This window comes from Sciurus carolinensis, chromosome 17, assembly GCF_902686445.1.
Source record: "Sciurus carolinensis chromosome 17, mSciCar1.2, whole genome shotgun sequence".
NCBI lineage: Eukaryota > Metazoa > Chordata > Mammalia > Rodentia > Sciuridae > Sciurus > Sciurus carolinensis.
In genome coordinates, this window is record NC_062229.1 from 64,742,977 (window position 1) to 64,770,585 (window position 27,609).

At 43.9% G+C, this 27,609-nt stretch overlaps 1 protein-coding gene across 13 annotated transcripts in view; it reads right to left on the reverse strand.

The window, feature by feature from the left end:
* Positions 1–27,609, reverse strand: part of Magi1 (membrane associated guanylate kinase, WW and PDZ domain containing 1) — a 657,940-nt gene that overhangs the window by 500,966 nt on the left and 129,365 nt on the right. The window contains exon 1 of one of the 13 annotated variants that reach the window (XM_047532137.1): positions 20,864–21,145. The exons of 11 other annotated variants lie outside the window; for them this stretch is intronic. In XM_047532137.1, the coding sequence (XP_047388093.1) occupies positions 20,864–20,885 (22 nt within the window). In that variant the 5' untranslated portion in view covers positions 20,886–21,145. Of the gene's footprint in view, positions 1–20,756; positions 20,839–20,863; positions 21,146–27,609 lie in introns of those variants that run through there. One more of the 13 variants, XM_047532140.1, reaches the window with a different exon arrangement.

A 27,609-nucleotide genomic window follows, 5' to 3' on the forward strand; every position in this document is an offset into this window, starting at 1 on the left:
GAGAGAGGATGGCTTTAGCAAATACACAAAGGAAGAGTTTAAAGTTGAGACCTAAGCTGTAGCTAAGACACTACCTTCGTAGATGGGACGAGGACAAGTCAGAAAGGGTGCAGGTTCTCCCAGAGTTCTAGAAGAAACCCCAAGTCTGAGTCAAGATCATGGATAACCAGCCCGGGGCTGGCATCCAGCAGCTGGGGAGAGCTGGATGCTTCCGCCCCTTCCCGGTGTCTCGCTCCTCCGCCCCTGGAATCCACCCACAGGGGCCCCATGCCTCCTGGCAGATGCTCCAAGTGCTGTCAAATGCCATTTCAAGCAGATGAAGTTTCCCAGGAAGCGCCACACTCGAATTTAAATTCACTCTCTTGTCTTAAAGGACGAGAGGGTCTGGGGTAGAAACTGCACGGGAGACGGCGAGCGAGGGTTTTAATGCTTGTTTTGCTGTTAACTTACCAGGTGGTCGTTGGCAAGTCAATAAACCACCTTCTGTCTTCAGTTCCCTGTCTGTGCTATCATTATCCAGAATGACACTGTTGGTTCAAGGCACTGAAACTTTGTTTCTCAGAACTACAAGGATTCTATTCTATTAAGACAACTGTCCCCGGATCTGCCTGAAAGATGATGCATATCCTAGTTATTGACTATATTATCATTTTTTTTAGAATAACTATAAGTATTTGAAAGTTATGTTGTCTTTTGATGCAAGCGACTTTTTTATTTTAAGGGATGAGGTCTTGTTTCATTAAGATGTAAGATTTTTAGTTTTAAAATTCCTGCTAGAGCATTTAAATTCATTAGGGAAAAATATCACGCCTAGACCAATTTTCAAGCCAGACCATGCTGGCAACTCAAAAATAGATACACTACTGGTCACATGACCACGGCCACACGTGCTAGAATGTCAATGGTGCAGAGGTATCAAGAGAAAGAGAGAGCTTCCCCTTGAGGTGGGGAATCTCAGTCTGCATTCTTCTTCCACCTCCTCACCAGGTGAGAATGACTTTGGGCCTTCACATTGCCAAGATGGAAAAACAGCTCAAGACTACCTTAGCTGGCAGGCACCGCAGCAAGTCCATTCTGCAATGGAACTTATAAAGCATGCCACAGTATGTGGCATATACTAATGCTCAACCAGAGGTCATTAGATTTAGAAAGTAGACCTAGGCACCGGAGCACGTGGCACGCACCTGTAATCCCAGCAGCTCGGGAGGCTGAGGCAGGACAATCTTGAGTTCAAAGCCAGCCTCAGCAACTTAGCAAGACCCTAAGCACTGTAGAGAGACTGTCTCTACATAAAATACAAAACAGAGCTGGAGATGTGGCTCTGTGGCTGAGTATCTGATCCAAAAAAAGAAAGAAAGAAAGAAAGAAAGAAAGAAAGAAAGAAAGAAAGAAAGAAAGAAAGAAAGAAAAAACAGAAAAATCACAGATGACCATTCTGACCTGCATATGATTCCTTGTGAGGTGGGTTAATGTGACTTTGCTGGAGAGAGAACCCTTGGAAGGCCTCTAGGGCCATGGGAGCATGCACACAGCAGAAAGGCAACAGAAACCAACCCTTGCTGACTCAGAAGAAGTAGACACACAGTAAAAGAAAAAGCTGAAGGAATGAAGGAAGAGTCTTAGGAAGGACACAACTCGAAGAATGTGGGCAGGAGCTAGCAGTCTCTTCCCCTCACCTTAGGCCAACCGTTTTTATATGACTCAGTTCGCATTCCAGTTTTGGAAGAGTGTATCTGATTGACTTAGCGTAAGTTACCGGTTCTCCCACCCAGAAGAGGGCAGGGAACCTTGGTTGACCATTCCACTCAGACTGAAGGAAACATTCTCTCACACATAGAGAACGGGCGTGCAGTGAGAGAGAGAGAGAGGGAGGGAGGGAGAGAGAGGAGAAATCAGAAAAGCAAGTGAGCATGCAGCCAATACAGGAAATGCACCTCATAAGCTGTGGGGTGCCTGGCTGCCCCTAGCTAGCAATCAACAATAGCAATGTATGTGGTCACCCAGCTTCCCAGGTTCCTTGACATTCTAGCTATGCAGCAGCCCCAGCCACAGTGAAGAGCTGAAGTTTTTATGGAGCGGGGGTCTTCTGAGAAACTGAGGCAGCATGAAGACACCCCCACAAAAACAAAAAACAAAAAACCCTGATTCTTGTGACCAAGTGAGAAAGATTTCAGACATGTCACTCACAGTAATAGGAATGAGTTTATTGAAGGGCTAGGAAAAGGAAAGCGAATACTCTCAAGGGAGAGAGGGGGTCCCCTCAGAGAGGAGAGGGACCATACGCCTCTCCTGCACTCTAGTTTTATTGGGGATTCCAGAGAAGTTTCCAGAAAGTCTTGCCCAGGTCCACCTCTTGACTTTTGACTGACAGCAGGGTGACCTCAGACTTTCAAGTCCCCACTGTCATGGCAACTCTAGGGCACCTCCACCCATGCTGATTGGTTCTAATTGGATTCTTAACCATACATTTGTTCAGGTTTTACTGTTAGGAGGAACCATCCTTATTTCCCAGAGTTTCAGGATCTGGGCACAAAGGTCTCCTGGGCTCCTCCCATGGACATCGTCTCAGGCCTGCAGTGAACAGGTGGCTTGCTGAGGAATGCGACATATCCTGTCCACCGAGGCCAGGCAGGGCTGCAGGTACATTGTTCCTTGGAAAAGAAAGCAAGTGGGGGTCAGCACTGGGGCCCATTTTATAGAATTACTCTCTTAACCTCAGTTCCCACCCTCCTCATCTGTCTGTCCCTAACAAAGTCACAGGTCTAGAAATACAGTCTCCCAAGAAAAACGCAGTTCAAAAGCACATATTAAAAAACAAGCCCAGGAAGTCAGCAAACATGCCAGGGAGTTAGGTATTTCATTATCTAATGGGTACTGAAGTTGGATTTGGGGTTACTAAAACAATCTGGAAATTAAGGTCTCAGAAAACCTATACCCATGCAGAAGTTACACTAGCAATTTCTAGTTGAAAAGAAGCAAAATAAAGTAATTCTGAAATGCGACCCCCAAAAACGAACAAGATCTTCTATTTTACAAGCAGGGTAGGTTATAATAAGAAAAAATTTAATACTGGTTAGGCAAATAATTTCTTGTAACGATTATAACAAAAACTTGCTTCTGGAATTCCTCAGATGCTGGCAATTTGATAAAAGATTAAGCTGCTAGAAGACTACCCAGTTTAAATGGAATGTGTCAAATAATTGTTAATAATATACAGATAGTCTTTGAAAGACATTTGTTGCTTTAAATGTGGACTTCAAGGGGCTGGGGGTGCAGCTTCGTAGGAGAGTGCTCTCCTAGCATGTGTGAGACCCTGGATCCATTAAAAAATAAAAATAAAAAAAGGTAGGAGGAACTCAAAGCCAGCTTCAGCAACTTAGCCAGGTCCTAAGTGACTCAGTGAGACCCTGTCTTAAAACAAAAAAATAAAAAAGGGCTGGAGATGTGGCTCAGTGGTTAAGCACCCCTGGATTCAATTCCTGTTGCAAAACAAAACAGACAATGGTATGAGAATATCCAGCAGTGAGATCCATGAATGAGATTCCAGAACTGCCACTGGGTTTCACTGGTCTAATCCTCTCCTCCAGCTTACTTTCCCATCTCAGATCTCACCTGGAAACAGGAGAAAGGAAGGTTGCCATGCTGTTTATCTTGGGTTTTGTATACATGTCTACCACCCATAGGCATTTGGTACAACCTAGCATGCCACACCCCTACATCTCCCGTTCATCAGGAAGACAGACAGTTTTCAAACTTCATTTCCCAGGTCTCCCCAAAAGAAAGGGCAAAAAAAAAAAAAAAAAAAGGATGTAATTCTTTTAGGATCATTCCCCAAACAGCCCACACCCCCAACAAAACTTAGAAAGAAAGCAAATGAGATCTTAGTAGAAAAGCACCTATCTTTAAAAGGAAAACGAGAGGAAGATAAACAGAGATGAAGAAATCAATCCAAAGTTATATGAAAGGGACATCAGGTGAAAAGGAATGAATTTGATTCCTGAATTCACAATTATAACAGAAGGACATGCCCAAGTGAAGCCAGCCCAACCCTCCCCTCATCTCCTGCCATTTGATGCCTGTCCTTAGATACACCAGGAGGCCAGCGAGGGACACACAGAGCAGGAGGTGTCTAAGTGCAGGCTCATTACTAACAGAAAAGGATAAACTGCACCCCATGGAGGGCAAGCATAAAGGGGGCACCCATCTAAGATACCATCTAGAGGCACACAAAATGGGCCAAGAAAGGGCAAAACAGTTCCCTGTCATACAAAAGGACATGACCTTGAGATGCAGGATGAGATGAAGGAAAATTGAAGATAACATGGATCAGTTTCCTGACCATTAAAATACCAACACCGAGCTATCTCAAGGACTGATTTTGCTATTATATGAACAAAGATTTACGTGGAAGTTAAAACTCCAGGACTGGGCAAAGTGTAAGGAAATTGGTAGTAGCACAAGATCTATCAGAAACCTTGAAAAAATACAGATGCCATCAGCAAGCAATTCTATACAACGTATCTGTCCTAAGGAACAATTAGAATACACAAATCCATCCCTCCAAAAACTGTCATTCTCAGTAGTTCAGAGCCGGGTGCAGTGGTGCATGCCTGCAATCCCAGCAGCTTGGGAGGCTGAGGCAGGAGGATCTCGAGTTCAATGCCAGCCTCAGCAACTTAGCGAGGCCCTAAGCAACTCAGTGAGACCCTGTCTCGAAATGAAAAATAAAAACAGACTGGCAATGTGGCTCAGTGGTTGAGTGCCCCTGGGTTCAATCCCTGGTACAAAAAAAAAAGAATTTAAATAGCTATTTTTTAATAGTTTAGATTTGGTACATCAGTGGGATTATTCATTTATTCTCAGTGTGTCTCAAGGTTCCCTTTATCATGAAAAGCAAAGGACAGATCAGTAGAGTGGAGGAAAAGAATTAGAGAGGTAGGAAGAAAGAAAAGGGAAATATTGGCCAAATTACATTTTTACATTGTGTGCATGTACGAATATGAAACAATGAATACCATCATTAAGTACAATTATAAGGCACTAAATAAATATGGGAAAATGTACATAAATAAAAAAAACTGCATGACAATTTTTATAATGATTCCCTCTAAGCATTAAAAAGATAAGGTAATAATCTCCAACACAGACTGCAAGATGCCTTCTCAAACACATTCTCCAAGGCTGAAGCTGTGGCTCAGTGGCAGAGCACTTGCCTAGCATGTGTGAGGCACTGGGTTCCATCCTCAGCACCACGTATAAATAAATGAGTAAAATAAAAGTCTGTCAACATCTAAAAACAACAAAACACAGTCTCCCATTCCTCTAAATTCTCAGCTGACCACGTGGCTGCAGGGGTTGAGGCTCAGTATAGCTGTGGATGGCCAGGGGAGAATAGTCTGGCTCCTGAGATGGGACCAAGGTGCAGTGAGTCATTCCCAGGCGTAGCCTGTGCAGAGAAGAGTCCCCTTCCCCTGCGCAGAATGCAGATGAGGGCAGGACTCTGGCAATGAAAGAGCCACACCTGAGCTGGAACCAGAGTCCCTCTCAGCAGAACCCCATATTGGTCCTGGGCTGTCCTCATGACTGGACTGTTAGATCAAGCCAAAATGAACTCTGTCACAGCAAAGCCATTAGGATGGTGACATACCCACTAATGTGGTCAAACATTTCCCCTGGCAGACAGAAAGAAAACCTGAATCCAGAGAATGAGGGAGCTCGTTAATTTCTCCAACTTGATTTTATATCGCTCTTCCTAAGAAAAAAAAATTAAATTAAATAAAGATTCAACATGGTTTTAGACCATTTGTCACTTCTTAATCACTTAAGAAAATAGAGTATCTTGTTAATATCAAAGATTGCTATGCAAAAGCATAAAGTAGCACATACACTTAAAATACTGCCGAGAATTTCAGACACGAGTAAAATCAGTGTACCTGTCATCTAGATGAAAGATTCTAAAGATCACATGCATATTTTTACCTGTATAGGTAAAAAATTGAAAACAGACATCTTAACCTCATTATCTCTGGAGGGTGAGAATTTTAGGTTGGGGACGGAAGAAGGTAACAGAAAAATTTACTTTTCAACTTCGTATTGCTGTGTATTATTTGGATTTTTGCAATAAACATGTCTGACTTTAATAATGCACAAAAGCCACAAAAATAAAACATATACTAGAACTCGGTAAGATCACTGGCAGGGGCGGGGGAAGCAATGAAATTTACATCTATAAACAAAACCACGGTCTTTCTGAATCCATAATACACATTTATACGCTTGTAAATTCTACTGTATCTAAATAAGACCACAGACCACAAAACTTGAATCTATTTCTTTAACTTCCTAGCCTTTATTAGAGACCACAGTTTCTCTAAGACAGAGAAGAGGAAGGGAATGAAAAATTAATGAAAGGGAAAAACAGATATTCTATGTCTGCTGCTCAAGACTATGGTTCACAGTCTTGAGACCCCACATCACCTTAAAACATGGAGATGCAATTTGGGTGGTAAATCGACTCATCTTCGAGCCTCAATCAGTGTCTGAAGGTGATCAAGACTTTATGAGGATGTGGCAGGCTGATCATTACCAGACTCTGAACTTGATAAATATTCATTGCCAAGTACATATTCCCACAGAAGGACCTAGACACACACACACACTGAATGATACGGTACCCTGAACACAGGTTAACATCACAGGCACCGAGTGCTGGTAATTACTGGACTCTGCACAATACCCAATCAATAATAGACCAGATCATTCAGGGTGCCCTGAGTTCACCATGGTAGTACCCAGGGCTTTAGGGAGTCAATCACCAAGCTTGTACTTCTTGAGATTAGTCATGCCCAGCTGATTAGTTAAATTCCCATCATGCTACTGTAAGAACAATTCCCACTGCCCAAACCTGATGGTAAGAGAGAAGCCAAGTCGGGCACAGTGGCTCATGCCTGTCATCCCAGCAGCTCGGGAGGCTGAGGCAGGAGGATTGCAAGTTCAAAGCCAGCCTCAGCAACTTAGTGAGGCCCTAAGCAACTCAGTGAGACCCTGTCTCTAAATAAAAAATAAAAAGGGCTGGGGATGTGGCGCACGGGTTAAGTACCCTTGAGTTCAATTGTTGGTACCAAAAAAAATAAAAAGCCAAATAAATGTGAAGAGGCCATAAACTATAAACTTTCCTACCACAGACTGCTCCTAATCTTTCAGAGATTTACTGCATTAGAAGCGTCTAGAATCTAACTCGTTAACTTTACAAAAGCACAAGGCTATTTGAGAGGAGGTTGAGAAGGGAAGGCTACATCTTTCATCTTCAGGACAAGAAATAGTGGAGCAGGAACTGGGTACATTTCTGATGTGGGCAACCAAAATATTCAAGGGACCCCTTGTCAGTCCGTGAATCTGAAAACCCTCCTCTGAGGCTCAAGCGAGTGGGGAAACAGTACGCTCCGAGTTACCATTGGCTGAAGAAACCAAAATCCCTCAAGGAGTGAATGGGGTAGATTTCTAATGAAAATAAAAATGAACACAGATTTGGAACCTACCAACCAGGAAGCTCAATTTATCACAGTCTAACATCCGCACACAGGCAAATCACATGTATACCCAGACTGAATTTTAAATGTTTAAAGAATCCTCAGCCGAGGGGCAGAGCACTTGTCTAGCACATGCAAGGCCCTGGGTTCAATCTCTGACATTAAAGAAGAATTCTGATTTTAAAGACCGGAAAGCTTTCATTTCCTCTTTCCCAAGGAATGAAAAATTGAGTCCATGAGCAGTTCATTGGATGAGAAAGAGGAGAATGAAGGGAAGGGAGGGAGATGGGAATAGGAAAGACAGTGGAATGAAGGGGACGTTACTTTCCTATGTCCATATATGAACACACGACCAGTGAAACTCCACACCATGTCCAACCACAAGAATGGGAAGTCACACTCCATGTATGTGTGATGTGTCAGAATGCACTCTACTGTCATGGATTCTAAAAAGAACAATTTTTTTAAAAAATCAAGTACATGGCCCAATCCAATCCTCCCACAAGCTGTGGCCCAAAAACTCTGGCACACAGAGAAGTCTTTCCATAGGGTTTGGGATTTTACATGTACACCAGAAATTATCTATACACTAAACAAATAATGTGATTAATGTATTTTTCCACCACATGTACATGCCACTGTATATGTAAGTATGTAAATAGATATAGATATATAATAGCTGCAATACTACATGAATATAATATATAATAATCTATCCAGGCTATTACTGATTCATTATCAGATTCATAGCAGTTTTCCAAAACCAAGAGATCCTAAAGTATCACTCATATTAAGAGATTGTTGTAATTTCTGACATGTAGACTTTCAAAGCCTGGGACCACTACCTAGTCCAGAGTTTTTTGTTTTTGTTTTTGTTTTTCAGTTGGCATGCACGATATCCATAGATGGGAGACAGTAACTAAAGTAGCCCCAGATAAGAATGAAGTGGCTGAATTAACAGAAAGCAATTGTCTGACACACAGGAAGAAACCTGGGACAGAAGAAAAAGCCTAGCATTTTAAAAAGTCGAGAACCCCTTCCACTCCTGGCAGCCCAGGCCTTTCTATGTATGGTCGGCAAACATTCCAACTTTTTTTTTTTTTTTTTAATGGTACCAGGAATTGAACTCAGGGGTGCTTAACCACTGAGCCACATCCCCAGGTCTATTTTGTATTTTATTTAGAGACAGACTCTCGCTGAGTTGCTTAGGGCCTCACTTTTGCTGAGGCTGGCTTTGAACTCACCATCCTCCTGCCTCAGCCTCCTGAGCCGCTGGGATTACAGGTGTGCTCCACCACACCTGGCACATTCCAGCTTTAACACTACATCCAACACAAACTTACTTTTCTATTGTTTATCCATATCTTTATTAGTTAGGAGCATGTATGAATATGTAACTCTGCATCCCACCATTATATATAAAGACACTAATGAAAATATGGGTAAAAAAGAACCAGCAGATTCACATAGCCAAGAACTGGAGTCGAATGCAATATGAAATGACAACCTGTCCATTTAGAGAGGGGCAGGGTGGTACCGCTGTGGTTTAAAGACCTTGCCCAAGGCCAGTCGGAGAGCTGGGGCTACCACTCGATTCCAATTTTAGAACTGTCCCACCCAGCTACATCGATTGGACTCTTCCCACTGTGTTTTAATAGCCATCAGAATAGCTCAAAGAATTAACTTGGAATGACCAAAAAAAAAAAAAAAAAAAATGAAATTCATCATCTTGCTTGTTTAGACAACAAAACCTATGCTAATGAAATTGTGTCTTGCAAAATAATGGGCTTCATTAAAAAATGAGGTAAATAATTATAATGGCAACAAATAATTTATTATGTTCCTTCGACGAATCTGGCAGCAGGTCAGGCCCCAACATCCACCCCTGGCCAGCTGCTGAACCGGGCCTCAGGTGAGAAATAATCAGCAACACTACTGAAGCACACACTTTACAAGAAGCCCAGACTGCTAGGGCATTCAGGCCAAATAGATTAAAAGGTTAAGTTAAGGGACAGAAGTATTCTCTGCTTTGTAAATTAGTCATGCAATACCATGGCGACATTTCTCACTGTTTTGCAGGAGTCAATGTAATACAGAGTGTGATCAAGGGGGACAAAGGGACCGCAGTCCAAACTGTTCAGCAAAACACTGCATAAACATCAAGTCGCTCCCCAGAGCCCTATGGGGTTAGAAAGCTTGGATCCAAATCCAAGTTGATCCAGTTCAAATTTGTAACAATTAGCCAGTTATAATAGGATTACACTGCACTAAGAGATACACACACACAAAAATAAGTTCTAAATACTTTCTGTAGGAAACTCATAGATATTCATTATATATAGAAAGCACTGGCTTTGCCAAGTCCAATGGTGCATGCCTGTGATCCCAGCAACCAGGGAGGCTAAGGTGTGAGGCTCACAGGTTTGAAGCCAGCCTGGACCAACTGGCAAGACCCTGTCTCAAAATAAAAAGGGCTGGGAGGTAGCTGAGTGTAAAAATATCCCTGGGTTCAATCCCCAGTAGACAGAGACAGAGACAGAGTCAGAGAGAGAGAAGAAAACACTGACTTGAATTAGAGTCACCAATTTGGCTACTCTCTATCCCTAATTATCATGTAACTTACAACAGGAAGACGTCTGGCCACAGCCAGATGGGCAGTCAGTAGGCAAATCCCTCAAGGTTCAGCAACCCTGATGGCAAAGCTATTTTTCTTTAATTATGTTACAGAAAATGATGTCTCCATCTCTGGTCCTCCAAAAACAGAAAGGAAAAAAGCAAACATAATGCATCCCTTTTTACTGAACACAAAAAAAATAACAAACAGATTTCATTTCAATGTGTAGGTTTGCTCTCTTATTTCTCAGGAGTTGTCAAGAAGTACAGAACTAAATTTAAAGAACACAGTAACTTGCAAGAACTTACCTAAAACATTAATTATAAGTACAATTACAACAGCAGTTCACATTTCTTCCTTATCCTAACTAACAGGTTGGACATACATCATTTTCATGTTTCCCAAACCAACCTAATAATAAGACTTATTTAGAAATCACAGAATCTGCCAGGCAGGCTGGCACATGCCTGTAATCCCAGCAGCTCAGGAGGCGGAACACAAGTTCAAAGCCAGCCTCAGCAACTTAGGAAGGCCCTAAGCAACTCAGAGAGACCCCGTCTCTAAATAAAATACAAAATAGGGCTGGGGATGTGGCTCAGTGATTAAGTGCCCCTGGGTTCAATCCCTGGTACCAAAAAAAAAAAAAATCACAGAATCCATGGAAACTCTGATTCTGTAGCTCTATTATGTTAGTAAATGCTTTAGAGGAAACAAATGCTTTGTGATCAGACAAGGCTGAGAAACTGCAACCTGTCATGGAATTTTCCTGACAGATTCTAGAAGAAATCACTGCTAGACCCACCTGACTGCTTCAGAAAGTGAGGCTTGGAGGGGTCACTAAGAAACTCCAGGGCCAAGGGCAGAAACGATCCCTGAAGTGTGAACACAGATCCAGAACTTTCAGTCTGAAGGCAGAACTGAAATTTCTGTTCCCTTCTCCCCACACACCAGACAAAGATACTAGCAAACTCGATTTCAGGGATTAGAAAAATTTAACAACATTATTATCTACCTTAGAGTATTTAAGACTATCCTGGAAGAATGCAGTTCTGGTATACGAATTTTGTAAAATAAGATCTTCCCACCTCCCATCTTTCTCCCTCCCATAATGATATCCCATAATAGGAGTCATTACGCCTCCTTCCATAAAGCAAAGCCAAAGGTTCCCAGACACAAATAACCTTAGCAAAATATGTAAAATAAATACATACTCTGGCAGACATGAGTATCGGATTTATTTTTAATTTCTCTTTTATTTTTTGCCTTTCATGAAAATTACATTCAAACTGGTTTCTTGCCTAGAGAAAGGCACTTAACAAAATTTGCATAACTCCTTTAAAAATCAAAATACAATTCACACAAATCTCTCCCTGCATTCTCAAATTCTAGCCATACAGTTTAATCAAAAATAATGACAGTGAACATTGAGTGAGCAATCTCACAAACACTAACTCACTAATTCTCCTAATGTCTAGAGGAAGGTACTGCTGACCCCATTTACAGTCATGCACACAAGAAGAAGTGACAGATCTGGTTCAAGGTCGCACAGTTTCATAAATAGGAAAGATGGCAAAAACCAAGAAGAATATTGTTATTTTTTTTATTTCAGGGTCGGGGGATACCGGGGATTGAAGCCAGGGGCACTTAACCACTGAGCCACATCCCCAGACCTATTTTATATTTTATTTAGAGACAGGGTCTCACTGAGTTGCTTAGTGCCTCGCTGTTGCTGAGGCTGGCTTTGAACTCGCGATCTTCCTGCCTCAGCCTCCCAAATTGCTGGGATTACAGGCTTAATCCCTGTGCCACCAAGCCCGGCAGAACGTTATTCTTAAATGCCACAATATCTTGTTCTCCTTATCTACTGCCACCATGTAACAAATGACCCAAAAACATAATGGCTGAAGTCAATGATAACCATTATATTATCTTTCACAATTTCTGCAAGTCAGGAATTTGTACAAAGCACAGTGGGATGTCTTGTGTCTGGTCCTTGAAGCCCCGAGCTTCCCCGAAGATCCAGGGGGACTCAGTGGCCCTGGGCTGGCATCGGTGGGAACCTCGGCAGGGGCCATCCACTGGAGCACCTGGATGTGGCCTCTGTGGCTCATCCTTAGAGCCGGCTGGTTGGATTCCAAAGTCGAGTGTCACAAGAAAATGAGGCGGATGTCAGGTCATCTTTTATGACCCTGCCTTGGAAATCTCACAGCCTACTTCACTATAATCGCCAGGTCCTGCACCGCACACAAAAGGAACCAGACATCCCATCCACTCCCCGTGGAAAGAATGTCAGAGTCACGTGGTGCCAACAGCCTCTGGGTGGGAGACACCGCTGCAGTCAATTTCTGCCACCACCCTTAAAAGGCCACAAATATTATTATCCCTACCTAACAGGGAACAAAAAGAGACTCAGAAGCTGTTGTGACTTAGCCAAGGTCACCCAGTGAATGAACAACAACAGTATGAAATAAGTACAGCCCTTATGACTCTAGATCCTGAACAAATTCCACTGCGCTTCAGTTACAGAACATTCAACTGAAACTGGGGTCTTCACTGTTGAAAGCTCAGGCCCATTTGTGTTCAAAAAAATGAAAATAATACACAGGTGCGTAGGTATATACCTGTAATCCCAGAGGCTGGGGAGGCTGAGGCTAGAGGATCACAAGTTCAAAGCCAGCCTCAGGAACTTAGCAAGGTCTTAAGTAACTTAGCAAGATCCTGTCTCTAAATAAAATATTAAAAGGGCTGGAGATATGGCTCAATGGTTAAGCACCCCTGGGTTCAATCCCAGGTACAAAATTAATTTATTAATTTAAATTTTTTTTAAATGAAAATCATAGGGGGTCTGGGGTTGTGGCTCAGCGGTAGAGCACTTGCCTAGCATATGTGAGGCACTGGGTTCGATTCTCAGCACCGCATACAAATAAGATTCACCAACAACTAATAAAAATATTTTTTAAAAAATGAAAATAACGGGAGGCACTCATTCTATCAAAGTATACTAAAAGGTGTTATCTATACACAATGGAATATTAGCCATAAAGAAGAAGGAATTTATAGCATTTGCCAGTCAATGGATGGAACTGGCAACTACCATGCTAAGTGAAATAAGTCAATCCCAAAAAAACAAAGGCCAAGATGGTCTCTCTGATATGTGGATGCAAACACATAATAAAGGGAGGTAGGGAAGAACAGGAGTTCACTGGATGAGACAAAGGGGAATAAAGGGAAGGGAGGGGGAGGGGAATGGGAAGACAGTGGAATGAAGGGGACGTCACTTTCCCATGTTCATATATGAACACATGACCAGTGAAACTCCACACCATGTCCAACCACAAGAATGGGAAGTCACACTCCATGTATGTAGGATGTGTCAGAATGCACTCTACTGTCATGTAGAACTAAAGAGAACAAATAAAATTTTAAAATAAAATTTAAATGATAAAAGGCTATCCAAAGAAGACTGATTGGGGGGCTGGGGATATAGCTCAGTTGGTAGAGTGCTTGCCTTACAAGCACAGGGCCCTGGGTTCAATCCCCAGCACCGCAAAAAAAAAAAAAAAAAAGAATGATTGGATTTGGAAGGGTATTTTGAATAGGTGAACTGACTTTAAAACACAGGTACAAAGGACCAGTAGAAAGTATCTGTCATGGCGGAGGTTAGGGTTCAGTGGCACAACCTTTAGTGAGGGTTAGCACAAGAAAAGAGAAAGAGAAGTCCAGCAAGATTCTGCAAGCGAGTCCTGGAGAAGAGCAGGAACCACCCGCACTGCGGGGTCAACCACCCCACTGTCTAAATAGGACCCAGGCAAGACAATGAAACCAAGGAGCCACACACTCCGAGGGACTCCAGGCTAAAAGGGGCCTCTGCCGTCATCCATGACAGCCTGGAAGGGCCAAGCCCAGCCAGGAGCCCTGCTCTGGCCTGGGAGATTTCACAACGCGCCTCTATTGCATTGAGGCCACTTGCATCATCGGGATTTATTGCCATATGAAAACCAGCAATAGCAATGTTCGCTGTTGCCATGGAACCTTCGGAGGAGGGCAAAACAACACACACCCATCACTGTGACAGCTCCAAACAGGACCCATCAGCAATGAGGACGGGAAAAGGAGGTCCTCGATAACGTTATTTATGGAAGCCAATAAAAGCCTCTCCTTTTTAAGATCTCTGTGATGTTCTTGGGGGAGACGGCAACCTAAGTGATTGGTCTTGCATAACTGGACAATAAATCCGTCAGTCCTTCAGTTTACCCCCGGGTTGACAAAACTCCAGGCAGAGAAGTGACGGTGACTGATGGTAAGTGGGAATGTCAGCACCTGGTCCCCCCAGGCGGGTTCACAGCAAGTCCAGTGGCCAGAACACCTGGTCTGGAAGTCCAGACGCCTGCGTCTCCATCCAAGGCCTTGACCATGGACGTGGACAAAAACGACCCATGAAATACACAGGGAATTGGCTGGCGGAAGGTATGTGTTGCCTGGAGGTTTCAGGAATCACACTGTGCCCCCAGAGTTCGAGGCCAGAAGTCCCAACCTTCCTGTAATCCATTCCAGAAGGCGCGTGTCACCACGGTCTTCATGAGGTAGTCTGATTTTCCTCCCTTCCTCCCTCCTTCCCTCCCTTCCTTCCTCCCTCCTTCCCTTCCTTCCTCCCCCTTCCCTCCCTTCCTTCCTCCCTCCCTCCCTTCTTCCCTCCCTCCCTCCCTCCCTCCCTTCCTTCTTTTTCTCCTTCTTCCCTCCCTCCCTCCCTCCCTTCCTTCTTTTTCTCCTTCTTCCCTCCCTTCCTTCCTTTTCTCCTTCCTCCCTCCCTCCCTTCCTCCCTCCTTTCTTCCTCCCTTTTTCCTTTCTCCCTCCCTCCTTTCTTCCCTCCTTCCCTCCCAAATCCTTACAAAGACGCTCCATAGGGCTAAGACCATCTATCCTGCAGCTTTCTCTAGCAAAGGGAATGACCTGACTTGGATTGGAGTGTGAAGTGCCAAGAGCAGAGTTCATGCCTAAAACCTAACCACGGTCATTTCGATGGTGAAGCCGCGTCCAAACGCATGCCAACCACCCTCCAGGTTCACGCTGGACAACGGTGCCTACCTCCACCAGCAGTGCACTTCCTTACACACGCTTGTGTTCTCGGGAAGGATTTTCCAGTTATCAAGATGCAGTCGGCATTCACAAAATATCTACCCACAGCCCTTAATAATCCCCCTGGAAACCGAGGGACAGTCCAGCGCTCCTTAGATGCCTACAAGCTGTTCCCTGGCTGCTCCCAGCAAACACTCTCTTGCGGTTGCTCCGGCAGAGAGGAGTAAGATGAACCCAAAACCATTGCTGTTCTGCAGCACTCTAAAGAGATGCCGGAAGAGGGCCGAACCACTAACAGCAGCCCTGCTACCCTGGGAAAGCCCTAGACAGGTCCAGTCCCTACCTGCTCTGGTATTTTTCTCTCTAAAGCAGTAGCCAAAAAGGCAAATGTCACAAATGACCTCAAATTCAGGCACCTGAAACAGACGTGGACAAGAAAAAAAAAAAAAGAAAAAAACAACTAAGGATCCAGCCAAAACTAAAACCACAAGGATACTAAATACTATTAACAGTAAGTGTTATTATTATTATTATTATTATTATTGCTATTAACAGAGGTCACGATGATAAAGGTACAACCCTGTGCAGGTCGACAGGAAGGTTATCAATGGAGGGTCATTTGGTTATGTGTGCTATTAATTTTTTTAAAAAATCTTGAAATCATCAAAACCTTGACCTCAGCAATTTCATACCTGGGGAGCTTGTGCAAGGAAATTACTAATCAGTCAGGCACAGTGGTGCACACCTATAATCACAGTGGCTCGGGAGGCTGAGGCAGGAGGATCACAAGTTTAAAGACAGCCTCAGCAACTTAACGAGACCTTACACAAGGTCTTTATATATAAAATATATAAAAGGGCTGGAGATGTGGCTCAGTGGTTAAGTGCCCTTGGTTTCAATCCCTGGTGCCAAAAAAAAAAAAAAAAAAAAAAAAAAAAAAGTAGGCATTTATTTGCAAACATTAAATATAATGTGCTTACTTGTACATATGTATATACGTGCACATGTGCAAAATTACACATGCATACATGCATATATACACACAAAATCAACCAAACCACAAAGACAACCTCACCAATTAAAAGAAAAAAGAAAGCGCCTGAAATTCAAATTGTTCCTAAGAACAGAAAAAAGGAGCAAGTTAACAGCTCCTTCATTTGAATAATTCATTTCACAAAAGTTCCCACGATTTTGAAACACTGACTATAAGAAGGCCTTTAAAATGTACTGACACAGAAAACAAATGAAAATAACAGCAAACAAACAGTAACACATTTTAAGTGCACATCTTTCCCAAACAGAAAAGGCGTTCACGGTAGAAAACCTAAATGGTGAAGACTCAGCCCCGTGAGATCCGTCAACAGAAGTTCAAAATTACCTGGGTCCATTTTCTCTCACTAATAACGTGCACCTGTGTGATCATGCTGACACAAAATTGGGCTTATTGTGACATAAGCACACATTACCAGAAGGCAGATCGCCCCAACCACAGCAGACTGCGCTCACCTCAGACGTGCCCACAGGCAGCAGAAAAGCCACCAGACCAAAATACCTTTTTGACATGACTTAAAACCCCCTATAGGCAACAACAGCAGAGGACTAAAATCAAGATGGACAGAGATGGAAAGAATAGCTAGGCATGGTGGCACACACCTGTAATCCCAGGTACTCCGGAGGCTGAGACAGGAGGACTGCAAGTTTAAGGCCAGCCTCAGCAACTAGACAAGACCCTTTAAGTAACTTAGCAAGACCCTGCCTCAAAATAAAAAATAAAATAATAAAATAAAATAAAAAGGGCGGGGGATGTAGCTCAGAGGTAGAGGCCCACTGGGTTCAATCCCCAGTACCATAAGGAGGAAAAATAGAAAGAACATTTATGAGCTGTCCTCGTTTTTTTTTTTTTTTTTTTTAATGCTGGAAAATGAATTCATAATAAGGACCTTGGCATCAATTCTCAGTACATACGCCAAAGCCCCAAAAGAGATTTTTAATACAGTTTCTAATATACTTCAGCCACCTTGCTTACATTTTGAATTAGACTTGCAAAGGAGGATTAAAGTTAAAATTAGATTAAGGAATGAAAATTAAAACAAACCCTCCCGGACGCATGAATTTTCCAGACGCCGCCAAAGTCTTGGTCAAATCCAAAGTGAAAGTGCTAAAAGGGCTTGAAACCCATGGAAATCCAGACCCGGTTTCCAAACAGAGGTGGAAAAGAAATGCTTTTTTTCAGAGGTCTTGCAGTTAATCACTTGCAAGCTTAGATAAAAGAGAATAATTAAAGTTCCAAAAGAATTTCAGATTAGCTTTCACATTATCATACATCCCGTGATTACAATTACCTGGACCAAAAATATAATGAGCTTTCTATCCTACTGGGAAATTAGGCTTCTTCACATGTCTTTGGAACAGGTGATGGGCACTATAGACCTGCTCACTTCGCTTTAGACGTGAGCGCAAGGACCGGGGCGGTATCTCGTCTTTCATCATATTGGGCCTCCCTGAATTCCTTCACTATAAAAAATCCCATCACCGAGGACCTAAAAGATATAAATCACAGTATCACTAACCATCCTTCAAAATATCTTCTCACTCATTACAATGGACATGAAGAGTAACAGGTAGCCAGAAAACAGTGTTGTAACTGAGAAGAGGTAAGAAAGGTATGAATGAAAGTTAAATGGGTCATGCATTACTTGTCTAGCCACTATCAGACCTGAAATGGTTTAGCACACCATAGGCACTCAATAAATGCTCATTTACTAATTGCATACCAGTATGCACTGACTTTACCTATTCTAACACCATGCATATACTCACCGCTATTGGACTAGGTCTGTATTTTTGTAGTTGTTGTTTGTTTGTTTGTTTTTCAATACTAAGGATTGAACCCAGGTGTGCTCTACCACTGAGCTACATCCCCAGCCCTTTTGCTTTTATTTTGAGACAGAGTCTTGCTGCATTGCTAAGGCTGGCCGTAAGCTTTAATCCTCCTGCCTCAGCCTCCCCAGTCTCTGGGATTACAAGCAAGTGACTGTGTGCCCAGCTCATCTTAGGTTTTGACGAACCTGAAATTAGGGTGGAGAGGAAGTTAACAAGAAGCCCAGGCCTGGGGGTGTGGCTCAGTGGTAAAGAAAGCCTTGGTTTCAATCCAAGTGTTTTCGCTTCCCAAGTTTATAGCCATTCCCTTGCCCCTGTCTGTTGGTTACCACAGAACCCACTTCAGCCACCGTGTGCATGGAGCACCGCTGCCTGGGTCACAGGGGAAGGTGACCCGCTGTGGGCCCATCAGAGTCCCTCTCCTTGGAACTTGGAGAAGGACTGGTTTAGCCCGTGCTAAGTCTGGCAGGGCCAGTGCTGGGAAGAAAGGCAAACGGGAAGTGTGGGCGGAACGCCAGGCGCTGGGAAGCAGACCAGCATATTTTGAGAGAGTAGAAGAATGAGGAAGAGCATAGTCAATCAGCACAGGCCAGGCCGGTAACACCTGGTAAGGTCCAAAGTCCTTCCTCGGGGAGGGGGGGGGGGGGTTGCTTCTCCATGAACTTGGGTATCCAGCACCGGCCCGATGCCCTTACATTAAACACCCCTTTCAATTTTCTTTTCTTTTCTTCTTTTGATACCAGGGATTGAACAAAGGGACACTTAATCACTGGAGCACATTCCCAGCCCTTTTTTTTTTTAATATTATTATTGTGTATTTTGAAACAGGGTCTCACTGAGTTGCTTAGGGCCTTGCTAAATTGCTGAGGCTGACCTTGAACTTGAGATTCTCCTGCCTCAGCCTCCTGACCTGCTGGGATTACAGGCCTGTGTCACCCTGCTGGCCCCCTTTTTAAATTTTCATTCAAGAACATTTTATCACTTGCATTTCAGAGTCCTATGCAAAACACACACACACACACACACACACACAACAACAAAAAGTACCACAAATGAGAAGAAAAACACGCTATTTCTCTCTAAAGAAAATCATCAGCCGGGTGCAGTGGCGCATGCCCTGTAATCCCAGCACCCAGGGAGGCTGAGGCAGGAGGATCGTGAGTTCCAAGCCAGCCTCAGCAACTTAGCAAGGCCCTAAGCAACTTAGTGAGACTGTGTCTCTAAATAAAATATAAAAAGGCCTGGGGATGGGGCTCAGTGGTTAAGTGCCTCTGGGTTCAATCCCCTGCCCTGCCAAAAAAGAAAGAAAATCATCAACAGACAAGTTAGGAAAAGTCAAGGCCACAGGAAGGAAAGGGCAAAATGATCCCTGAAAAGAGAAGGATTCACCACCAAGTGAGCCAGGATGGAGATACAGCAGCTCAGAGAAGGGATATGAACCACAGGTCTGTCAGTCCTGCGCAGAAGCCACATGGGGACTCAACAGGCTGGGCTCTCCCAGCTGTTTCTGCTGTGCTTTGGTATCTGTGAAGGCCACATTCTTCGCCTTTCTTGTGCAGTCTTGTTTGAAACTCTGGCAAAACGCTGCACTGGCGAAGCAAGTGAGAGTTGGCGGAGATGAAGTTCTGCGATTTCAATTAAAAACATTCTCTCACTTGCCTCTTGCTGCTGCTGTGGAAAAGAAAGACCAGCAGGAGCAAGGTTGTTTTTTTTTTTTTTTTTTTTGCTATTGAAAAAAATATTTCTGTTCAGCTTCAGAATGGTGAAAATCACTTATCTATATAAACAAATAACTTCTGTTCGAGCTACACCAAGGGCTCTGCTCCAATCCCTAGTTTCTGGGGGAAAAGGCAAATTTTTGTATAGACTAATTCTACTGTTCTTATTTCCTAAGCACCCTCTATGAATTTGCATTTATACAGTCAAGAATGCCTAAAAACTCAAACGCCTGCTCCCACAGGGTTCCAGTAATTATCACGTTCACTAGTACATGCTTATTCTGCTTTAGAAGCTTACCAGATTGAAAAATTCATTCTTATTAAGGAAAAAAAATACCCCCCAAACTATTCTTCCACAATGCTCCAAAATGTTCCCCCATAGTATTTACTGAACACTAAAGAATGCACACATAACACATCTTGGCGAGAGTTCTCTGATGTGGACTAACTATGATTTCTATTATAGGAACACTAAGAGAATAAATACCTGGATTTGCATCTGCTTACCAATAACAGCCTTACCAGCATTTTTCTACTCTGCAAACACAAGGGAGGGAAAACAGAGTGGAGGGAGCGAATTCTCATGCATCTTTGAATCCTTGATGCCCAGAGAATTCTCTGGAACACTGCTCCCACCTCCAGGGGTCCCTGACAAGGAGAGAGAGAAGCCACTGGCTAATCCGAAGGGAAGCCCAACTTCAGACACAATAAAAAGCAAAAATGAGCCAAAATGGCTCCTTAACAATAAAATTCCAAGCAGTTCAGGAAGACAGCAGGCTGATGAAGCCTAATAGAGAAAGAGCTAGGATAGCCCCAGCCCCTGCCTTATGCAAAAGCAAACCCCACCACGGAGCCCTTCCTTCCTGCAGGGCCATCCCAGAACCACAAGCAGAGCCCTTGAGCTTCAGCTGTGAAAAGCCAGAGCCCTGGATTTCTTACCTGTACCAGCCTGTGGCTCCCTCCCCCTTATTCCAATTTGGGACAGGCAGGAGGGCTCTTCTGGCAACTGTGCCAACTGGGCTGGACGCCGGGGTTTCTGCTCTCACCTGAGTGCAGGGCACTGAGCATGCTCCATCCGGGCACCCACCTGGGGCAGGATACCCGCCCGCACGCTGGAGAGGAAGAGCAAGCTGGTAGCTTCACCTTCCAACACGATCACCTCAGGCAACTAGAGAGAAAGCTAAATTGTCTTCGGGCTCAAAAAGGGAATCAGAAATGAAGGCTCGAAAGGAAGAGAAGGACAGGGGTCACGGTTGTCACTAAATGGCCGGATGAGACCAGCAGAGCCAATCCAGGTAAAAGGGAGACCTGCAAGTTGCCCACGATCAGCAGAGGTTCTTAGCTTGAAGCCTTCACGTAGTGTGGGAGTAGGGAGTTGGAACCTGAGCTTCACCACTGGGTGTGACTCCTGGCTCTGCCCTGTGTGACATAGGACAACTCACTCCTCTCTAATCCGGTCTCCTTGTCTACAAAACAGGGATAAGAGCGATGCCTACCTCATAGGGCGGAAGGATGAAATTCCTTTGCATACAGAAAGCATAGGCGGTGGGCCCACTTGTAATCCCACCAGTTTGAGAGGCTGAGGCAGGCGGATGGTGAGTTCAAAGCCAGCCTCAGCAACTTAGCGAGGCCCTGAGCAACTCAGCAAGACCCTGTCTCTAAATAAAATATAAAAAGGTCTGGGGATGTGGCTCAGTGGTTGAGTACCCATGGGTTCAATCCCCAGTACCAAAAAAAAAAAAAAAAAAGAGAGAGAGAGAGACACAGAGACAGAGAGAGAGTTCTAGAAAGCATTATCAGGTATCAGCCAGCTCAGAAGATCCGAGAGAGAGAAGCAGGGGTGAGGGTCCCCAGACATAACTGTCCTTAAGAGACAGGGAAAGAAGGTACTTCCTTCAGTATTGTTTATATCCTTGCCAGGTGGTTTGCTTTAATCAAAGTTCCTAAAGTGCTTTTTATAAATGGCCTGGTTTTTAATTTGCCTAAAGTCAGGCACAGAAAATAAATCTACATTCCTCAAAACCAAGTCAATCTAGGGAATTAGAAAGGAGCCCAGAACACTTCGACTTTGAGGAAGTTGTGGAGTTGGTGGACGTCTTATGATTCAGCTCCCACCTTTCCGGCTAACCGCCAACAGTGCCGAGCTGATGGCCCACACTGAAGGCTGAGATCTGCACCAGGCATCTTTGCAAAGCTAGCCAGTGAGGGCCAGAGCCGTCTGGACTAGCCAGACCAGCTTCATTTTCTATTTTGTCTGGCTGACCTGAAATCAGACTCCGGATCAGAAAGTACAACAGCTTCCCCCGATCTCCAACCTCTTTTTGCCTCCCACATCTCCAAAGGGATATCCGGCCTCTGAGATGTCAACCTGGAGATGAGAAGCTCATTTCCTGAACAAGATCCCTCAGGGATGGTCATCACACTGGGAACCCAATCCCAATCTCTTGACCACAGCCTTCAAAGCCCTCGGTCGACCCTCAACCAACTCTCCAAACTCTGCCATTTCCAACACTCTGTTCCCACCATCCCTCAGCCTGGAATGCCTCTCGGCATTCCCTCAGCTTCCTATCGCTAGCTGCCTTCTTATCCTCCAGGTCATGGGCCACCCAGTCTAATACAGGTGACCTAAGCCATTTGGTTTACACCGATGATTACTGAAAAAAAGGTTAACCTCCTGGTTTGTTCACAACCTATCTCCGACCCTCCTTAGACTGGAAGCCCCCCAAAGGCAGGACCTTCACTTATCACCAAGTCTAAGCTATAGGCGGGGAGGTGAGAGTCCCTCCTGAGGCTTCCCATCTCCTCTTGCGACAGCATTTTGAGACAAAGCAGGGAAGAGAAAAACAAAAGACCTCCTCTTGGAGGTTTTCCACCTCTTCTAGAAATGGAGCATTCACAAACATCACCGCAAAAATAAGCACTCTGTAGCCATCTCAACCACAGCCCCACCTTACAGTACAGGGGGGAGCTTGAAAAATACCGAAAAAAAAAAAAAAAAAAGAAGAAGAAAAGAAAGAGAATGATACAGATGTCTGAATTATATCCTCAAATCCTGATTTAACTGATGTGCAGGGTTATCTGATTTGAATGACAGGAAAATGAGCCAGAGCTGAAACCCAGCCCTTTAGAGCAAGGCTTCTCAAACTCTGTATGGAGAAGGTCCAGCTGGTTCTTATTTCCAAAAGTATCCAAATACAATAATAACTAATTACTAGAAGGAAGGAAAAAACAATACCTACCAAATGTAAGATTTTGACTTTTTTATTAAACCAGACAATTGCACAATTGCTTTGTGCAATTACTAGTCAATTGCTAACCATGCGCTCTCTCTCTCTCTTTCAGTGTTTGTATTTATACCATTGTGCACAGGTAATAAAAACACAGTTTGCACCCCAGCTCAGGTCCACAGAACACATTTGTTCCAGCACTGCCCCGAGAGCACCAAAAAAGAACAAAACAGAGTCTAATAACTTGTTCCAGGACTGCATACCCCTTGAATTATACTCAAATTAGACTACACCACAGTAGATGACTGTATATCTAAACAGGGACATGCCACACACATCTGTCTTCTGACAGATTTTTGTGCTGCTTCCAGGTGTAAGGAAGAATTCTCGGAGAGTTTTCCAAAAGCAGAAACAGGAATTGCTGGGATGGTTTGGGCATCATGAAGGTATTCCCTTTTTAAAAACATAACACTGCTTCTGTTCGCTTGGGTTCCTTTAAACATCCCTATATTTGAGCATGTGTTCTTCATTACCTAATAAAGTAGAAGCGTGTCAGTCTTCCCCTGGAAATAAGCTGTCAGCATGAAGGCACATCTTGAAACTGACAGCCTCTCATGATGAAGAGGATACAGTAGTCCCTCCGTGTCACCAACCCTGCATCCCTGGATTCAACCCACTGAGGATGGACAACACTGGAGGAAACAGAGTTATGTCTGTATTCAGCACATACAGAGGTGTTTTTTATTTTTTTCTCGTTTGCATTCCTTAAACCATACAGTATAAAACTCTTCACACATTTGCATTGTGTTAGGTTGGACTGGTAACCTGGAGAAGATTTGAAGGATAGGGATGGGCCGTGGATGCAGCTCAGTGATAGAGCACTTGCCTAACACGCATGAGGTCCTGGGTACAGCCTCCAGCACTGCAAACAATAAACACGTAATAAAATACATGGGAGGACCTGCGTAGGTTCTGTACAATTACATGCCATTTTCTACAAGCAACTTGAGCATCAGCAGGGACTTCCTGATGCCAGTCACCCTGCCCTAACTAGGATGCCCATATTACTTGAAGCAGGAACTTGAACGAGGTCTGAAGTGAACTCAGGGTTGCAATAAGATAAAGATTCATGGAGAAGGAAACACTGGGGCTGGGGCTCACAGAGGGGTTCGGAAGACGGGGTGCACAGGAGCTGCGCAAGGGTTTCAGCAGAGGCTGGGGAACAGCAAATAGCCCAGCTGAGTCCCTGCAAGGGTGGACAGGCAGCACTCCCTGAAGTTCCAGGGCCCCTTCCTGCCTCCCTCAGTACCCACCAACATCAAGGCTCTTATTAAACTCTCAAGAAAAATGATCAAAGACAAAGAAAAGTTTAAATACAATCTAAGTTAAAAAAAAAAAAAAAGATCCAAGCTCATCCTAATAAGTTTTAAAAGGGGAGCTTGAAAATGCATTTCTGCACTTCTGAACAGCAGGGACGAAGCCTCAAAGCTAATGAGAAAAGTCTCGCCCCTGTTTACTTTTTATTTGGTACCAGGGAATGAACCCAGGGGTGCTTAACCTGTGAGCCACATCCCCAGTCCTTTTTATATTTTACTTAGAGACAGGGTCTCACTGAGTTGGCTCAGGGCCTCGCTAAGTTGCTGAGGCTGGCTTTGAACTCGTGATCCTCCTGCCTCAGCCTCCCGAGCTGCTGTGATTACAGGTGTGCGTTACCGTGCCCAACATTCTTATTTACTTTAAAAATAAATAAATAAATAACTAAGATGCTGGAACAAGCAGCACTTGGTGAAGGCTAAGGATTTTTCCAAAGAAATGACTCGATGACATTACCTACCGCCTAATGAGAGCCCTCAATTAGATCTTTCCAACTGTGAAGAGCAGTGCTGTTTTGCGCAGCATGATCTACAATGCTATCAATAATGAACCCTGTGTGTTACTCCCACTGATCTCCAGACAGTCCTAATAGGCGGCTATGACACTCTTCCGGCAGACTGAGGCCTGAGTGCTTCAAGTTACTTGCCCAAAGTCCTGCAGCTTGTCTCCAGCAGAACCAGGTCCCAAAGCCATAAAGCATGGCCACATGCTCGGCTCTCTCTGCCCCACTGTCTTCCTACATCTTCTGGCAACGGGCCAGGCAAGGCTGGACTATTGAGATGTAAGCAAACTGAAAGCCAAGTGGGCGCATTAGAAGCAAATGAGATAGGTTCAAAATCTAGGAACACTGTGCCCTTGGGAAGGGCCAAGCAAACGCCTTTGCTTGAAGTCTTCAACAGGTCAGGTGCTCCACATGGTCCCATCCTCAATCCTCATCTATTCCTTCTGGGTAATTTCACCTGAATGTTCCCTGAGCTGGTTGGGGGCTATTCCTTGTATACCCCAATTCCTTTCGCAAACATCCAGTGTTTTTTTTTTTTTTTTTTTTGCTTTTTTTTCCAAGCTGGTTCATGCCTCAGGGCCTTGACACTTGCCATTCTGTCTTTCCAATACCCTTGTGACCCTAATATGCCAGACTTGGCCTACATTTAATTTTCAATGTGAATGTCACCTTGACCAAGAGGCTAACTAGTAATACTGTCAGTCACCCCACTCCGTCTGTCTATCAGACTCCCTGGTTGTACTTTCTTTCTAGTGCTTATTGCTACCTGAAATTCTTATTATTCATTGAGCATACAAACTCCACAGAAGCTTCTTATTTTTTGGTACTGGAGATTGAACCCAGGGGAGCTATACCACTGAGTTACATTCCCAACCCTTTTATGTTTTATTTTGAGACAGAGTCTCCCTATGTTGCTGAGGGTCTCCCTAAGCTGCCAATGGTGGCCTTGAACTTGCGACCCTCTATCTAGCCTCTGCCTCCCAAGTGTGGGACTACCGACATGCACCACCGTGCCCAGCTTCATGTGAAGTCTTCAGAGAGAAAAGATCAAATTCAACAGAGAATAAATAAACCAGAGGCCACTCATAAACAAATATATCTTGAAGGAACAGTTGTTTTAATACAAACAAAAAAGGAGACCAAATACTGAATATTCCAGCAATTCACATTCAGTATACAATAAAAATTAGACAGTGGTAATATGCAAATGTCTATCAAACTAAGCAATACCAAACTCTTTCTCTTTATAACACTCTTTTCCCTGCCAATATTATCCATAGCTTTTTTTTTTTTTTCTATCTTTCTTTTTTCTGTACCAGGGATTGAACCCAGGTGTACTTAACCCCTGAGCCACAGACCTTTTTAAAAATTTATTTCTGTTTTTTGAAACAGGGTCTCATTTGATTATTAACAGTCTGAGTAGCTGAGGCTGGCCTCAAACCTGTGATCCTCCTGCCTCAGCCTCCTGAGTCACTAGGATTACAGGCGTGCGCCACCATGCCGGGTTCACAGCAATTCTTCATATTTCTAAAACAAACAACCTTTACCAGTTTGCATAAGTCAACTGTCCGGTATAAAGTATATTAGGACTCACTGGCCAACTTCCCCTACAGTCAAACATGGTTCTAACTCTCCTTATTGTGACAGGGCTGTCCTGATCCTTAACCACATGGAAATTCAGTTTCCATCTCAGGTCCAACACCGTGGGGCTGAAATCCAGAAGTCTCCTCGTTCCCAGCATGTTGTGCGGATGCAAATCAATGTTTTAATAAAAAGCGGTAGATTTATGGTTTTAAAACACTGAAGATGGCTTCCAGCTGTGATAAAATAACACATTTTCTGGGGATGGCCTTGATCCTGCAGATTCCAGCACAGGTGGGAATCTAGTTCAAGTGAGTCCATCTCCATGTGGGGGATTCTTACTACAGAGAGCTGCCTGCGGGGGGGCGCCCCCTCCTGAGAGGCTCTGCACTCACACCTATGAAATCCTGTAGAATCTCTCTCTTCCTATCTGTCACCATCAGGCAGGTGTCGAAACCATGTTATACTTCTGCAAGCGGCTGCTGCCAAATTGACTTTGGCAACTCTGGAATTCCAAAACAAGCAGATCCAGATAAGATCTACACACTGCTAGTTCATAATCATATGTCTCTGCTTGGGTATAAATAACAAAAAACAATAATACTTTATTTTGAGCATGTTGTCTTAGGGTGAGAGAGGTAGGCATTCAAACACTGGAGAAATAGAACCCACACACTTTTTGGGTTTGTTTAATTTTTTTTTCTTTTTTTGGTGGTGATTGTTTTGTGTTGGGTATTGGGACTTGAACCCAGGGATACTTCACCACTGAGCTCCATCCCTGGGTCTTTCTACTTTTTGTTTGGAGACAAAGTCTCACTAAATTGCTGAGCCTGACCTTGAACTTGGCCATCCTCCTTGCCTCAGCCTCCCAAATTGAACCAACCACACCCAGTGCAGTGAATATCTTAAGAAGTGTTTTAGTCACTTTTTGCGTCACTGTGACCGACATACCTGACAAGAACAACTTAGAGGACAAGTTTTATTTTAAGCCATGGTTTCAGAAGTCTCAGTCCATGGTCGGCCAGCTCCATAGCTCTGGGCCTGAGGTGAGGCAGAACATCATGGCGGAAGGGCCTGGCTGGGAAAGCAGCTCAGGACAGGGCAACCA